This window comes from Pseudonaja textilis, chromosome 18, assembly GCF_049901715.1.
Source record: "Pseudonaja textilis isolate UNSWEBS1 chromosome 18, rPseTex1.2, whole genome shotgun sequence".
In the NCBI taxonomy this organism is placed as follows: Eukaryota; Metazoa; Chordata; class Lepidosauria; order Squamata; family Elapidae; genus Pseudonaja; species Pseudonaja textilis.
The window spans coordinates 5736868-5753307 of record NC_142007.1 but is presented as its reverse complement, the minus strand read 5'-3'; the positions used below and the strand labels follow the sequence as shown (position 1 = coordinate 5753307).

Genomic DNA, 16440 nt, shown 5'->3' with positions numbered 1-16440 from the left:
GCTGGTGTTAATGCAAGTGCTAAAATGCAAAATTCAGATGGTAGATTTTGGCAATGGATCGGATTTAGGTGAAGTAAAGATTATGCAATGTAAGACTATATGTCCTCTGGAATATTCACAGATCTGTTTTACACCAAGAACCATCTTCAGTTTTAGTATCAAACAACAACGCCACAATAAGCACCCAGCAAATAGTTTTCAGAGTTCACCTCCTACACTCATGTCCTTTAAAAGGAAATAGGATTTCTAGCTGAAATGCAAAGAAAATCAGGGGAGCTAAAGGGGATTTTAGAAGTGTATAAATTTAATGGGACCAAACTGACGGCTCCCATTACCTATCCAATGGAAGTTGTAGGTTTGTATCGAGTAAGGATACTGTTACTGTATAACTCACGTGGAGCCAAATGTTTTCCAATACTTTGTCGAACCACATTGTCACATTGAAACTGAGGTTTTTAGCATCCTATTCTCAGCAAGGCGGAGAACACAATACTACAGACTCAAGGGTTATTGGGGATTTTTGCTTAGACCCAGGAAATTAGTGATGCCTGCTGAGCAGGGATGGCGCACTTCATATGACAGAATTGCATTTCAGGTATGTTTATCGCAAAAGCTATGAAGATAAGGCCGGGTCTTAGTTTTGAAGTTTCTGCTACATGAGGCAGGCAAACCTAAAAAAAACATTTTAAAAAAACTTACTTTTTTTATCCTAAACGATACTTTAAACCAATTAAAAATTTAAGAGCTCTTTCGCTCTTGGGGGCTGTCAAACACACACACGTATTACTTAAATCAGTTTTATTTAAGAATTTCCTACATTGACAAATCTTGTAAAAAAGCATCCAAACACAGAACTTCAGCAAACAGCATTCATATGAGTATCTTACAGACAGGAAAACTTCCACCCGCAAGGGAACACCTGAGCTTGCAAGTGAGCTCTGCTGGGGAAAAAAAAAACAACACACACAGAAAGCACACTATGAACTGGATGTTCCCATCAAAAATCCCCACCTTCGGTTCACATTACCACACTTACAGGATCGTTGAACAAAATAACACACACCATACAGCATTCACAGCAGAGTTGACATAAAGGAGAGAAAAAAAAATATACAGATATTCATTTCACTTAACACATCCAACTAATTTGGTTAACTAAGTAAAAAGCCCTCCCCCCGCTTAAGTTCTTCCAGATCAGATGTCCGTTTGAATGCAAAGAAAACATTCGTACGTCTGCTCCCATCGCTCTCCGCACACTCTCTCACCAAAGCCACAGGATCGAGGGGCATTGCGTCAAGAAAAAAAAAATTGTTTTTTTTTTTTTAAATCCCATAATGCATCACCAAGTCTCTCTCTGCATGCGCCTCCTTCTTTTTCTCGCACATACCAAGCCCTCACATGCCTTGGCACCACAAATCCAATCCCACACAAGGTTTTCAGAAGTTCAAACAAGCCTTCTGGTTTCCATCTCACAGCCTTGCGTTCACAGCGTTGAGTACGACTCCATGAAATAAAAAGAGGAGCGGATAAAATGGAACACCCACCATCTTAAGACGCAGCATGTGCAGTGTGATGAAGGAGTCTTGGATGAGGAAAGCATGGAGACAGGAGTATTCCTAAAGCAGATATTTTTTTTTTATAGATCTATGTATAGGTGTTTGTGTTTTTTGTTTTTTTTTAAACTGCACTGTTTTCAATGAAGTGCTTCTTCCAGACACATTTGAAATGAGATGAACTGCAAGAACTAAATGAGGTCTCCATACTGTACTTTAGTATGAGAAGGGAGACAGTGTTAAAAGGAAAAAAAGCCGACACCAACATTGCATTCTCCACACAGGACATTTGGGGGAGGGGGAAGGAGAGAAAGAGAGAAAAAATTCTTATGGCGGGGGGGATCAAATTAAATTTAAAAAAAAAAATTAATAAAGGATAGGATGCAGTTTCTGAAAAAAATGTCTTCCATTTTTTTCTGAAACATGCCAAGATCTCAGCTGACTAGGAAACGAGGAATCAAATCTTTACAAATTCCTATTTAAATTGCAGCACACCCGTTTGCCAGTCAGGGAAACAGTTCACGTTCAGCCACTCAATAATCCCAACTCATGTATTCCAACTCATGGTAACAAAACCTATAAAACTTCATTGAATCTTTTTTTTCCCCCCTTACAAAAGAAAAAAAAAGTGTCAAAAATACTATCGAAATATACTACACACTGAACAGAATCGATTTGGGGTTGTTTTTTTTTCTTTTTTTCCTTTTAGTATATGCATTTTAGATTATACTTACCAGGAGCTCTAGAAAAAAAAAATTTGATTTCCCGCCGGTCAGTATAAGCCTGCCTACATCCCCCACCCCGATGACTTGGAATCCATGCTCGACCCGAATCCCCCATTAAACCCGCTGCTGGAGCCGGTGTTGGAGGAGCCCCACCCTATCGCTGGGCCCGAGTTCGAGCTTCCGTAGGAATTGCTCCCGGAGCTAAACCCTTGGCTCTGCTCCCTCTGCATGTTGCCCTGTGGCTGGTTGTTCCCTGACGGCCCAGACTGGTTCTGCTGGCTAGCAAGCATGCCCATCATCCCCCAGCTGCTTTGCAGCGCGGCCTGGGCAGCCGCCATCATGGCGGGGTTGATGCTGAAGGCCCCAAAGTTCATCCCACCTCCCATGTTACTGCCCTGGTTGCTGCCCAGCCCCCCGCCTCCCCCGCCTCCCCCGCGGTTAGGAAATCCCCCCTGATTCCCAAAGCCTCCTGGATTACCACCAAATCTTCCACCTCTTTCTAGTTGTCTACTGCTATTATGCTTAGGTTCAGCATTGGATATATGGACGCTGATTCCTTTTATGATCAAGTCCTCACCACAAAGGGACTGGGCGACCTGCAAAGAGTAAGGAGCAAGGGCTGAGTAATCCCAGGAGCAAAGGAGGAGAGACAACAAATGCACAAAAAGGGCTACAAAAGCAGCAATGAATACACAAGGCTTGTTTGGAGCATTCATTAACCTAGCCAACTATTAGCCTTCCCTCACAACAGCATAGAGCTATTCTCTCTCTTTTTTTAAAAAAAAACAACAACCCTAATTTAATTTGCATTGCACTTCGTACTCATTCTGCTCAAGTCTGAAACAAGAAACTCACTTTCTCATAAAAGCTTCCACTGACATTTCTAAAAGGAAGCCCATCCCACACAATTACCCCAATTATAGTTCTTAGGCAGCTGATTTTGAAATTGAATACTGCTCCATACAAATGTGTAAGTAACCACTGGCCCAGAAGGTCTGTGGCAAGATTAATCAGCTTCCCAGACAAACAGGAGTTAAGAGCTGTTTTTCCTTCATTCTCAAGGGCAAAAATGATTAACAGCCAGTTTATTTACAAGGTTTGCTTTGTGCCTGTTGTTATTTAAACAGTGGCAATGAAATGGAAGCATCTAATTACACAGTAATACTGAGATACTTTTAGATCAAGCTTTCCTGGATGAAAACCTCCCTTAAAATGATTGTGTAGCTGACAGGAATAAATTAACAGGATATATGCAACAGGATATATGCAATTTATATGTCTCATAATTCAACAGCCAACTGCATTTACATTTAACACACAATGAAATTAAATGGGAATGTTATGAAAACTGCTTAAGGAAACAGTGCATGCTCCTCGGGCAAAGAGGGCACTGGGTGAATACCTGATCATCAGCAAACGTAACAAAGGCAAAAGCTCTGAATGGTTTGGGAATGAAGACATCAACGACTTCTCCATATTGTGAAAAAAACTGACGGAGCTCATCTGCAGTCATGTCTTCAGTGCAACGCCCAACAAACACCTTCCTGCTACGCAAAGGTTCATCTGGACTTTGCTGGTACCAAGGCAGAAGATTTATATTAATATAAAAGAGTTACAGAGGCTGTCACCAATAAAGGTTCCCCCCACATAATAATACAGCAATTAGTCAACGAAAAACTTCAAATTCTGAAATTGTCTCTTCTAAAGTGATGGGACACGGAATTTGAATTCGGAAAACTAAGAAGTGCTTCGCTCCACTCGCAAAACCCTGTCAAGTCATATGAACACCTGGACCACTCTGGTCTTCTGCAAACTTGTTTCAGAGAAGAAAATATCTGGGCGCAATGTGATTCATAAAGCCCACAAATGTCATCATGTACCTTAGAATTGGGGAGCTTGCAGTCGCACCATCTTCCATCAATCATGTGACGCTGAGACATGACTTTCACTTGGGTTTCGTAGTCGGTAAACCTTACAAAACCAAACCCCTTTGAGTGGCCAGTTTTGATGTCCTTCTTAACCTAGATATAGAAAAGGAAATTATAGGCCCAGAATAGCATTATGTCACTATATCCACCTTAAAGTTAATTTGAAATATGTAATAATAGAAAAATACTAATGTTCTGTCTCTTAGCTGAAGGTTTCATCCTGCGTTACGGTCTTGAATGAAAAGCTGCAACAATCAGCTCCCTTTCCCTTAAATGTCCATTCCATTTGGCCTAGACTAGAAGGAGGAAAGGCAGGTCTTCCCTGCTGAGAGGTGGCAGCTAAACTAAATTTTCATTCTAACATAAGAACCGCTACGCAGCTTCAAGAACTTGTGCCAAATACCTGCACCATGAGAACTTCTCCAAACGTGCTGAAATATTCTTTCAGATCTTGCTCTGTTGTTTTCCATGGAAGACCCAAAACTATCAGATCAGAGGTTTTTTGCACTGCACGTTTCACTTTAACAGCTGATGAAGCATCTGTTTCATCCATTTTCCTCTTGTTGTCTAAAAAACAGCCGTGGACACAAATAGAGACCATGTTAATTGCAACGTAAGACTCCCAAAGTTGCTAGAAGCTGGGCAGTCTACTTTAACAAACTGATTGTTTGTGCAGTCAGAGGCTAAAGACTAGATTTGGCATTTTTTGACTATTGAGTCCTTCCCAAGGTTGTTTATTACATATTATTAAAAATCAGTTGATTTTAGAGCTATGCACATCTCAATCCTGTTACTCCACACAAAGGTGTGCTCAATATGAAACTTAATACATTCAACATAATGTTCAATATGCGTAATAGTTTGGAAATATATTTTTAGGCACATACAGTCTTTAATGTATTTTGACACTTTTCTCCAGTGCGTCTTATGGAGCAAAAAATACGGGCTGCAGCAGCAGGGCCCTTTTTACAATGCTGAAACCCGCCTCTTCTGTCTTTGTCATTGCCTGTTTTCCTCCTCTAAACCAAGATGCATCTTAATAGTGCAAAAAATACGATATTTAGTTATACGTCAGTAAGCGGGGCCTTACTAAATAACCGTATTTATATAACCTCATAGTGTGAATGCATATGCTGTTAGAGAGAATACTACTACATTTGTGGTTTCCCTTCCCAATTATTAAAAAGAATAACCGATTAAATAATTCAGTTGTTTCCACACATGGCTGAAATAAAACATTTTATGCATTTATGTAATTTCCAACTATAGTATATATTATTATAGTTGATAAACTTTTTTTAAGAAAAAGAAGAATAACTTTAAACACGCACCTTTGGGATAATTAACCACATATACCAAATTTCCCCAGCCATTATCTGGTGCATGAAGAATTCCTTCCACTAATCGGACGCCTCTCATACACTGAGACACGGGGTTTCTGTAACGCAGACCACAGGCTCCTGGGAACTGAGCTGTAACTGTGGAGAGTAACACAGTCCCATCATCCTCTGAAGGGATCTCAATGGGTTCCTCATTCTCATCTTCCGTAACTCGGATGTATTCCGACATCTCCGCCGTGATGTTACTGAAGGGTGAAAAGAAACAGATGAATAAAAAAGCAACATGCAATTTATAATAACAATAATCAGTGCTTTGGCTAATTGCAGAATGTAAATACTGTTTATCTGGCAGAACTTGAACTGAAAAATGATAGATTGTAACTAAAATGATAAGAGCATGCTATAAATTCAATCCTTGTATCTCTAATTGGAAAGAAATACAGGTGATTGAAATTTTTTTAAGAACTTAGAATGGACAATATTAATCTGAGTCTCTTATTTTTAACATTCAGATACATTTGGCATACAAAAACATTTCATTTAAATGATATAGTACCAACCATTTTAATTCCAAGAGTAGCCATTCAGATGCTCATAAATTTTATAGTTTACACTTACATGCTACCTTTAAGGCCTGCGTATACATGTTTTTATGTTTTGTTTGTTTTTAAAAAATTTTTTAAAAAGAGGCCTGCATATACCACAACACATTTTAGTTAATCTAATTATTATCATAGTAGCTACTATGAGCCTTGGTGGCACAGTGGTTAGAGTGCAGTACTGCAAGCTATTGCTACTGCAATCTGGCAGATCGAATCCCATCAGGCTCAAGGTTGACTCAGCCTTCCCTCCTTCTCAGGTGGGTAAAATGAGGACCCAGATTGTTGTGGGCAATATGCTGACTTTGTAAACTGCTTTGAGAGGGCTGTAAAGCACTATAAAGCGGTATATAAGTCTAAGTGCTATTGTCCCTGCCATCTTGCCAAACTGTCACACTGCCATCTTGCCAAACCATCAGCCAGCTATTAAAAAGGTAACAGGGTGATTAGCAAATTAATTTCACCAGCTCAGCAAGACACCAGCAATTTTTGACTACGGTATGGCTTTTCTGTTCAACTGAACATGTTAAAACAAACAGCGACTTCTGTTTACATTGCACCACACCAAAATTGGTCCCTTTCTCTTATACAAAATCATACTATTATGATTTGTTTATTCCGCTTTATCTTGTGTTTTTACATTACAAGCTAATAATGTTGTTTACCCCCAAAGAGAACACAATATGTGTATGGATATGGATAAATGTATAATTAAAACAACACCCATCTTGTTTTTAACTATAAGTTGCCGCAGTAGTAATTATGCAGAAAAACTAAATATAAAACCTTCACTTTTCCCAGCGCTGTTATACCTTTGAACAGTCACTAAATGAACTGTTGTAAGTCGAGGACTAGTATTCAGCAGTGTTGTACTGAAACTGCTTCTGACTCTAAAATATATTTTAAAACATGAAGACACGTATCTAGTCTTTGGAGATAGGCATTAAAACCCTATTTCCCATAGCATTAGCATCACAAATAGAAAATGGAGTAGAGTTTATTTTGGTCCCATAATTCAAAGAACCCAGAAAGATTGCTTTAGAATAAAAATGTCACTAACAGTATCAATGGGATGAAGATGATACACAGATAATCCTCGACTTACAACAGTTCATTTAGTGACCAAAGTTACAACAGCAATGAAAAAAGTGACATGACCATTTTTTACGCTTATGACCTCTGCAGCATCCCTATTGTCATGTGATTTATATTCAAGACGCTTGACTGACTCATATTTATGACAATGCCAGTGTCCCATGGTCATGTGATCACCTTTTGTGAACTTCTAACAAAGTCAATGGGGAAGCCACATTCACTTAACAACCGATTTACCAATTTAACAATTGCAGTGATTCACTTAACAAATGTGGCAAGAACAGTCATAAAAGGCAAAACTCAACAAATTTCTCACTTAGCAACATAAATTTGGGCTCAGTTGTGGTATTAAGTTCAGGACAACCTATGTTATAGAATGTATGTATTTTCTTGAATTGACTCATCTAATCATTTTGGGATGTCAGAGCTACTTTCCCCCTCCAGCTGGTAGCCCATAATAGGCCACTTACAAAGTTCTTATTGAATGGCAAGTGCACAACTTTTGAACAATTTCTGATAAAAATTTCTGGATCTAACAGAAATTCAATTACAATCAATTTCTGTTGCAAATGGATTATCTTGCAAGGTGGTGTTTTTGTTTTGTGATGGCATAAACAGGTACAAATTTAGCTACCCTGGGAGAGTTACCTTGGAAACCAGATTAAATGTTTTTGAAATAATTATGCACGAAATTCCTTTTTTTCAATTGGCCTATCAGAGGAGGTAACTCATTGCCAGTTTTTAGAAATAAATAGTTTCCTTGACTTCTCATGGCTCCATGGTAACATCCATGAAATTTTCTTGGCAGAATATGGAAGTGATTTGATGACTGCCTTCTTTAGGGATGAGTTTTATTTTTAAAATTTTTTACTTCTCAGTGGAAATGACAGATCTAGGATTTCCTAGTGATCCCCCTCTAAGTTCTTAGTCCGACCTTTATTTAGGTTTCCAAAATCAGAGGTTGGGAGGAAAAGACATAGGTTGAAAAATAGAGGTTACAACAGTTCATGTAGTGACCATTCAAAGTTACAAGGGCACTGAAAAAAAGTGACTCAGGGCCGTTTTTCATAGTTACGACCGTTGCAGTTATCCCCAATAACCATGTGATCAAAATTAAAATGCTTGGCCACTGGTTCATGTTTATGACCATTGCTGGGTCCTCGGGGAGTCACGTGATCCCCCCCCTTTTGCGACTTTCTGACAAAGTCAAGGGGGAAGCCAGATTCACTTAACAACCAGGGTTACTAGCATATCAACTGCAGTGATTCGCTTAGCAACTTTGGCAAGGGAGACCGTAAAATGGGGGCAAACCTCGCTTTCACAAATGTCTCTCACTTGAAACACAGAAACGTCGGGCTCCGATGTGGTCGTAAGTCGAGGACTGCCTGTACTTGGAACTAAGGAGTAGGGGGCACAGCACTGAGGCAGCCTGGTTTTGATCCAAGGACCTTTTCCTCTGAAACTACAAGTCCCAGCAACCTCCATTCTTCTCAGCCTCTACCCACCACCACACGCATTGGCTGGGAAAAGAGCGGGGGAGGCGGCCCGCAACGGGAGCCAGCGCGAACTGGAAAGCCCCCTTTGCGAAAAAAAGGCCTCTGTGGAAATCGCAGTTCCCTCAAACATGGAAGCCTCACAGTTGGAGAAGGGTGCCTTATTCCGTCCTGCGTGGGGTCGGGGAGCGCGCGAAAGAAAGGCCCATACGCGCAATCGAGACTCGGCAGAGTCACCGCAGCCTCCGCGTGAGGGCCCGGCCTTCCCCCACCGGCACCCACTCGTCCTCCAACCGTCGGACTCACCGTTGGCGCGAAGCCTAGGCAGGACAGGAAAGAATCGGTTGCGACTGGGCCGCAAGAGGACCTTGGGCAAGCTCCCGGCTGAGGCCTCCACTCTCCTCGCTGTCAACAAAATGGCGGCGCCCTCTTTTCCCTCAGCAACTGCGGACCGAAGCCGCGGTCCCAGAACGAGCCACACCAAGTCGCTTAGAGGGGGGACGCCGTGTCACCTGTCACGGAAGGCTTTTTACCTTTTAAGGGAAAAATTATGCTCCGGAGGGCGCATAGTTCAAAATTCTTTTAGTATTATTTCCATTTCGAAGTTTCTCATATTCTCTTTCCTCGCAAAAGGAGGTAATTTGAAGTCTACGGCACAGTCACCCCCCTTATAGAAACCCAAGAGTGGTATGGCTCACTCGGCCGTGTCATGCGCATGCGTTACAAGAACTATGTGAAGTTACAGAGGAGAGGTATCAGAAGCTCGTTTCAATAGCGTTTGTTACTTTTGCGCATGTGGAAGAGGCGGGACCTGGAGACCATGAGCGGGAAAAGGGCGGGAAAAGTCTCAGGCGGTGGCAAGCGTTGCGCATGCGCGTTCCCAGAAGAGCTAAATACTTTGAATTTCATTTGTGTCCCTCTTTAAGTTTTTGCGCTGCTGTTTTTACAAAAGGTGCCCCTACAAAAAAAAAAAAATAAACTTCTTAATTCCAGAGTTCCTTCTGAAATGCCGGTGTAGACTACCGAGGTTGACTTTGCAACGAAATTCTGAGCTATAAAGGCAGGTTTTGCAACTAGACTCCTTTTTTCTCATCAGTAATTTTTGCAGAATTTTGCATTTAATATTTTAACATTTTAGAGGGGTTGAAACTCGCTCTGGGTCGTTCCTACAACCATTGTAGAAGCTTTATTTCTAATTTAAAATACTGCACCTGATGCATAAAAAGCTAAACAAAAAGCCACATAGTAAATGGAAATGTACTGTATATGCCCAAGAGTTACCAGAGCGAGCCAGAAAGAAACCCGCAGAATAAGTTGTGTACAAATAAAAATACCCTGTTTTTCTTTCATTTCTTTAAAATACATTTTGTGTATTGCATTTTCAAGTATTTTTCCCAGGCTGAGAAAGTAGCAAAGAAAAAAAAGTGGGACAATTTTACCATAAGGAAAGCTATTTTCTTACCACTTGAGGTGGCAGTTTTTAAAAGTTAAATACTATGTAACTTGCAGTCTGGTTTAACCTCTCTCTTTATGGCCACATCCAGGATCTAAAATTAATTCATTTTTCTAACAAGGAATGTGCTACATTGTGGCTAAGCCAAGATATTTTGGTGGCCATGTGCTGAATAACCCAAAACTTTAGCATGACTGAACTATAAACCATGGTTCGCAAACTGTAATAGCTGGTTTCACGTATAAAACCAACCCAGCAGCCACATTGCGACTTTCCATGATGGGTTAGTACAGTGTTGGAGTGATGTATAAAATACAGGCAAATGGGGCCTGGTAATCAAACCATGGTTTGATGTGTATGCGTGAATCAAATTAGGAGGTGAAACAAACCTCCAAGATCAGGTAGAGGAGAATATATTTAAGATATTACAAATGTCTTAGAAATATTCAAGAGCAGGCCTAAAATTTGGTTTTAGGTTTTTGGTTTTCTAAACTATTTCCACCTGTTTTGGACAGCATAGTTGTGCCTTATAACTTTGTACAAGACTTATCTTACTGAAGATTTTCTCGGTCTGAAAGTAAGTTCATCCAAGTTAAAGTTAATATAGTTAAACAGGAAGAGCAACCACAGCTCTTGAAATGTCTATCAAACATTTGACTGGCATAACTTGAAATATTATTCTTCGTTCATGCCAACCATTCTTTTGAAATTGACATTTATAGTTAGAAGGTAGAGGTACAGTTTTAATATTCTTCCTATTAAATCTCCTTTCCTTTTAGTTGTAAGAAATTTCTATATAGTCTATTTGTCTTCTAACTGTCATTTGATTCCCCCATTTAGGGCTAGTCAAACTGGGCGTCTTTCTTATCATGTATCTGATAAGAGAAATTTCAGGGCTCTTCTGCAAAAAAAAAATTCCTGTTGGCAACATACAATCCTACCTGGAGATGGATGAACCAAATGCAGGTGAGAACTTAGTTCTACCGCTTGTCTCTAAAAAGATATGTGGATTATTTGTTTAGTTTCTGAAGTTGTAAAATGTCACTAATGGTTGCAATTATATTTGACTTCCAGTTTATTTTGATTACTTTTCTCCTTAGTTAACAGGTTGCAGAAACAATTCTGGTACAAATACAAGTGGTCTGAAGACAAAGAAAAGAAGCTCCACACAGGTAAGTACTTGAATACTATGAATATTTACACTTCATTTTGTTCCAGCTAAAAAAATAAATAAATGAAATATTGTTATTAGCCACATAAGTTTTCTGGGCTGCTGACTTGCACACACTGCAGAAAAATAATTGTTTTAGTCATTTGAAATTCTGGTATAATAATCCTACTTCCTTCCCTTGTTTCTTCACCAAATGCAGTTTTAAGCCACACAATAATAAAAAATAATAATATTTATTTTGGCATAACAGCTCAGTTGGACACATTGATCTTTAAGTATTCCTATGCCATGACAGTTTAGCAAATGCCCTCTAGAATGTAAATCTGCAGCTACTAAACATGTTTCCCATGACGGTTTTAAGATGTGTAGACTTCAACTCCCAGAATCCCCTGCTGGCTGGGGAACTCCAGGAGTTGAAGTCTGCACATCTTAAAGTTGTCTAGGATGAGCAAAACTGCGCTAAATAGTGCAGGAGAAAAGCTTCTGCACTGTGTCTCCTTACTGCCACTTAGTGGCTGATGTAGTCAATTAGCCTCAGCCTACTTCCGCCTGCTGTTTTGTTACGCTTAATGAAAATGCTTAAGTTCCTCTGTGTATATTTGCTGGCCTTGCATCATACTGTACCAACCTAGTTCTTCCAAAAATGGAAAGGCCATCTGGATTCCTTATGCCTCTGGCTCCAAAAGCAACTTAACATACCTGCATTTAGTGCATATCACTAAATCAAATTATGTATATCATTAAATCAAGTTTATTGCATGTATATCACTAAATCAGTGTTCCATAATTTTCTGAAAATACTTTAAAAAGATGGCTTGCTTCCATCTAGAATTCCATAGTTCTATAGAAGCTATGGCCTTTGGACATTTCAATTCATTTTTTGTGTGTCCATCCAAGTTTTTATTTATATATAAACTTTTTGAATGCAATGTATTGTCCGGGCATATCATTTTACCAAAGAAAAGATTTTTTTAAAAAGAGATAGTAACATATATGCTAATAACAATAGTAGTGGTACAACAGAATGATTTTGCCCAAAGTTGCGTTAGCGTATTTATAATCCTATTGATTATATTGGCATACTTATAGTTATAAACCATGTTTATATTTAATTTATACATAGCAATAATCTTTCTTCATCTAATTTCTACCTCTTATCTCTAACCACTCATAAAATCTATTCCACGTTAAGTAATATTCTGTATGTCCTTTATCTGTTACTGTCAATGTCAATCTATCCATCTCTGCACAGTCCAATATTTTCCAAATTATATCTTCATCTGATGGAGTGTTCTCGTTTTTCCAATATTGTGCAATTCTCGCTGCTGTCAATACATGTAACATTAAGTACACCGTCCCTTTATCATAACTTTCTGGTATTATACCTAACAAAAATATTTCTGGTTTCAAATCTGTCTCAAATAGATTTGAGGACATTTCAGTTCAAAATGGCCAAGTTGGACTGGAGCAGGGCACGATATCAGCAGATGTCTTGTGAGCAAGGGGGCAGAAAATGGCCCTTGCTGAGACGACTGGAAATATGACTCTTTTTCAACCATTAGCTCCATTGACACAGCAAGATGCCAGCAGCTTAAAGCTCCCAGTCTAAATAATGTGGAGAGCTGGCAATTACCACAGCAGGATTCAGCAGCAGAGCTGCTCCAGCACAGCTGTTTTCTCATTAGAACCAGAAAGTCATTTGCACTCTGGGACTTGAAGCAACATCAACCACGATGCCAGGAATTTAAGTATCTCTTGCTTTTCTCTATAAAGGAGAAAATGGGAGGAAGAATTCAGGCAATCACTGCCAATTGGTCCATATGACGAAAGGGTATCTAAGACTGTTGATACTGCTTGGATAAAAGCAGTGACTTTATGAGACTACTCTTTTATGAAAATTATTGGTGAAGCACTGATAAATTGCTTAAATACGTCCTACATTTTATCACAGTCCTTCTTCTAGATGTACACTCACCTGTCAAGAGACAGGTAAGAGCAGCATAGGAGATTGCCATGCATTTAGCTGACAGACAGGTAATCTTTGGATGGCAGACAGAAGATCGTTGAGTTTTACCTCCAAATGCCAAAAATTTGATCCTGGGATTCTCTAAATAAATCAAACAGATCATAGGTCCTGAATCTAGCCAATGTACTGTTGCATTACATGCAGAATTACACACACACACACACACAATTATCAACAATTAAGATGATAAAAGGCCTGAAGACAAAAACCTATGAAGAACAGTTGCAAGAGCTGGATATGGTGAGTCTAGAGAAAATAACTTGATAGGGGTGAGGACAGTTAATCGGTGGAACACAAGTTGCCTGCAGAAGTTGTAGGTGCTTTTCATCGCTGGAGGTTTTTAGGAAAAGACTGAACGGTCTGCTACTTGAGTAGGGGGTTGGACTAGAAGACCTCCAAGGTGTCCCTCCCAGTTCTATTCCAATTCTGATTTCTGTTGTTATACAGCTTCCTTCCGCTTTTTTTCACAACATGACCCTAATTTTGATAGTCTTTCAGAGAATAAATAAGGAAAAAGTACATGTGGATCATTATTCTGGAGCTCGCAATATTCAATAGGGCTTGCTGCCTAACTATTTACAGCATAGCTGAGAGAAACCTGGGTCATTCTTATGAGCAGACCCCAGTTAGGCTTAAATTCTTAATTCCCCTATATTTTCATCAAAAAAACAAAAGCGTGGAATTCCCACTTTGGACATAAGGGGGCAACATTTTCTGTTGAACAACTCTTACCCGTTGATGAAATGTCTTTTGCCTGAATTTGGCGTGGCAGGAAGCGTAATCTGTTCTCTTTTACTGACCCAAGCGGTCTCTATGGGGAAATAGAGGATTCTGTTTCTGTTTTTCAAAATGGCTGGTCATCCAGGACTAAACTGTGGAACTCTTTGGCGGTGGAAAGGATGGGTGGGGGATAAGGCACAACTGGGACTTTGCTGGCTCTGAAGGAAGAGACTGTGATTTCAGTAGTTCATGAATGCAGATTTAGGGGGGTAGTTGCTACTGCAGTGAGAGCTTCATAATACGTTTTTAATGTTCAACGAAGGGGCTATAAAACATAAAGAATGAGCCTTTCCATATTTGAAAATCCCTTTGATTGGCAGTTTTATTATCTCTGAAAGGTGCAAGGCCTTCAACACAATCAACTTAAGGGTTTTTCCTATTATTTTTTTAATAGAGAAAATGATATTGCTTCTTAAGTCAAACACATAGCTAATTGTGTTTTAATAATTATTTTTAAAATCTTTCCATATTCCTTTAATATCCCAATATTAAACCAAATGATAACCGGGGGGCACTTGAGGACAGATGGATTTATGAAAGAGGCTTTGGTGTAATGAGGCTTTGGCGGCCAAACATTGTGAGGTTATCAGGCAGTCGTAATAGTCTGTGGCTTGGCTTACAATCCAAATATTCCTTCCAGAGCTGACATACCTTTCTGGTTCAATCAGCGGGACACATGGACCAGCAAAATTTTTGTTGATTTTCTGCTTTGGAAATATCTTGCAGATTTATAAGTAGCTGTTTGCATAATTTCCAGGCACAAATGAGCAAGGTTCCAGCAATTCTGGAAACCTGAAATAACAAAATATATTCACCCATCTTAAAGAACCAGCATAAATATGTATCTGTGGGCAGCCTGATTAAAAACACAGACCAGTTTGTCAGATTGTATCTAATAGTCCCTGGGGAAAAAATCGGACAAAACTGGACTGGTTTTTTGCCTATCTCCTTTACCATGTCCCATAGCAAAACAATACAAAATAATTCAGTATCATTTCAGCCTGTATTGGGAAATGCTATTTAGCCAATAAGTGTCTGTGAGTTGCTTAACTGAGCTAGGGAATATTTTGCCTTTTCCTGCAGTTCCCAGCTGATTGACTGACAGGCTGACTATTATCCATTCAGTTGTTGTCAATTCTGAGCAACCACATGGATAAACCTATAATCATCTTATTCCTTTAATGACCCCATAATTCCTTGTGGAGTGGAATCTGGGCAACTGAATGGAGATGAATGTTTACTGGCCGGATGCCCTTACTGTCGCCAGTGCGGAGTTTAACCACCAGATATATTCTCATTGTGCCCAGAGAGAGAAATATCTGCCTCTACATAGGATTGAACTCACAGCCTCCTGATTGTGAGGTGAGAGCGCCACCTCTAGGCCACCGCACCACTCATAGATAGACCTTTAATAACCAGTTAACTTTTGTACTGTCCTCTATCCCTGGTACTGATTACACTTCCCTATGAAGCTGAGCCCCTGTCAACATTATCTATTTGCATTAGGTAAAGATTTGGCTTTTTATTTTCACATTTATGATAACATCCACAACCTGACAATGACTTTGTTCTTAAGCTTTGTTAAGTTTATTTCTGAGTGTTGGAAAGTACATGATTTTATTTAGCTTTGCTGTTTTGTCTTGTTTAGTGTATGAATCATAATCTACCATCATAATCTACCATTCTTTGAATGTGGGGTTTGCTGTAAATATTTTAAATAAATGGATGCCATAAGTCTTGGGAAAAGAGATTGCGATCAGTCTTCGTACAAATGTGGGTTTGAAGCAAGTTGAGGTATCCATGCTAGTGTTTTCAGTTCCACATCAGATCAGAAGGGATCTGATAGACAGACAAACAGAATAATTTTAAGGAGCAGGAAACTTACAGATTTCTGTGAGTTGTGGAATCAGGTGGGTGGATTTGTATTGAAAGCAGAGAGATAATAATCTACTGTTTGTAGACATGCACATTATCCCACTAAAAAGGCTCTCCTGCTATAGGTAAGATCAAGCACATAGCCCAAGGAAGTTAGGAATAATTTAGTGTTTTCATCTCATTTTCCCAATTTAATTTGAAAGCATTTGGGGGATTTTTTTTTTATAAATTTAAAAAATTAATAGTCTTTGTGCAGATATCCATAACGAATCCCAAATATCTTTTCTTAGTCCCACATGAAATAAAAATAAAAATGGAATTGTTTGTGTAAGATTCCACTTATTCAAGCAAGCTGGGAGGCACATGTTTGCGTCCAAGTTCTGTGTCGGAAGTAAATGTCCA

General features: G+C 39.4%; 1 protein-coding gene across 1 annotated transcript; it reads right to left on the bottom strand.

Moving 5' to 3' along the window:
- Positions 1-783: 783 nt before the first annotated feature.
- TARDBP (TAR DNA binding protein) lies at positions 784-9179 on the bottom strand. Its single transcript, XM_026715858.2, has 6 exons — positions 9040-9179; positions 5538-5791; positions 4610-4773; positions 4159-4299; positions 3681-3851; positions 784-2874 (listed from the first exon to the last, which is right to left on the bottom strand). Exons 2-6 carry the CDS (start codon positions 5773-5775, stop codon positions 2341-2343), a joined length of 1248 nt encoding a protein of 415 aa, XP_026571643.1. The 5' UTR covers positions 5776-5791; positions 9040-9179; the 3' UTR covers positions 784-2340.
- Between the last annotated feature and the right edge of the window lie 7261 nt (positions 9180-16440).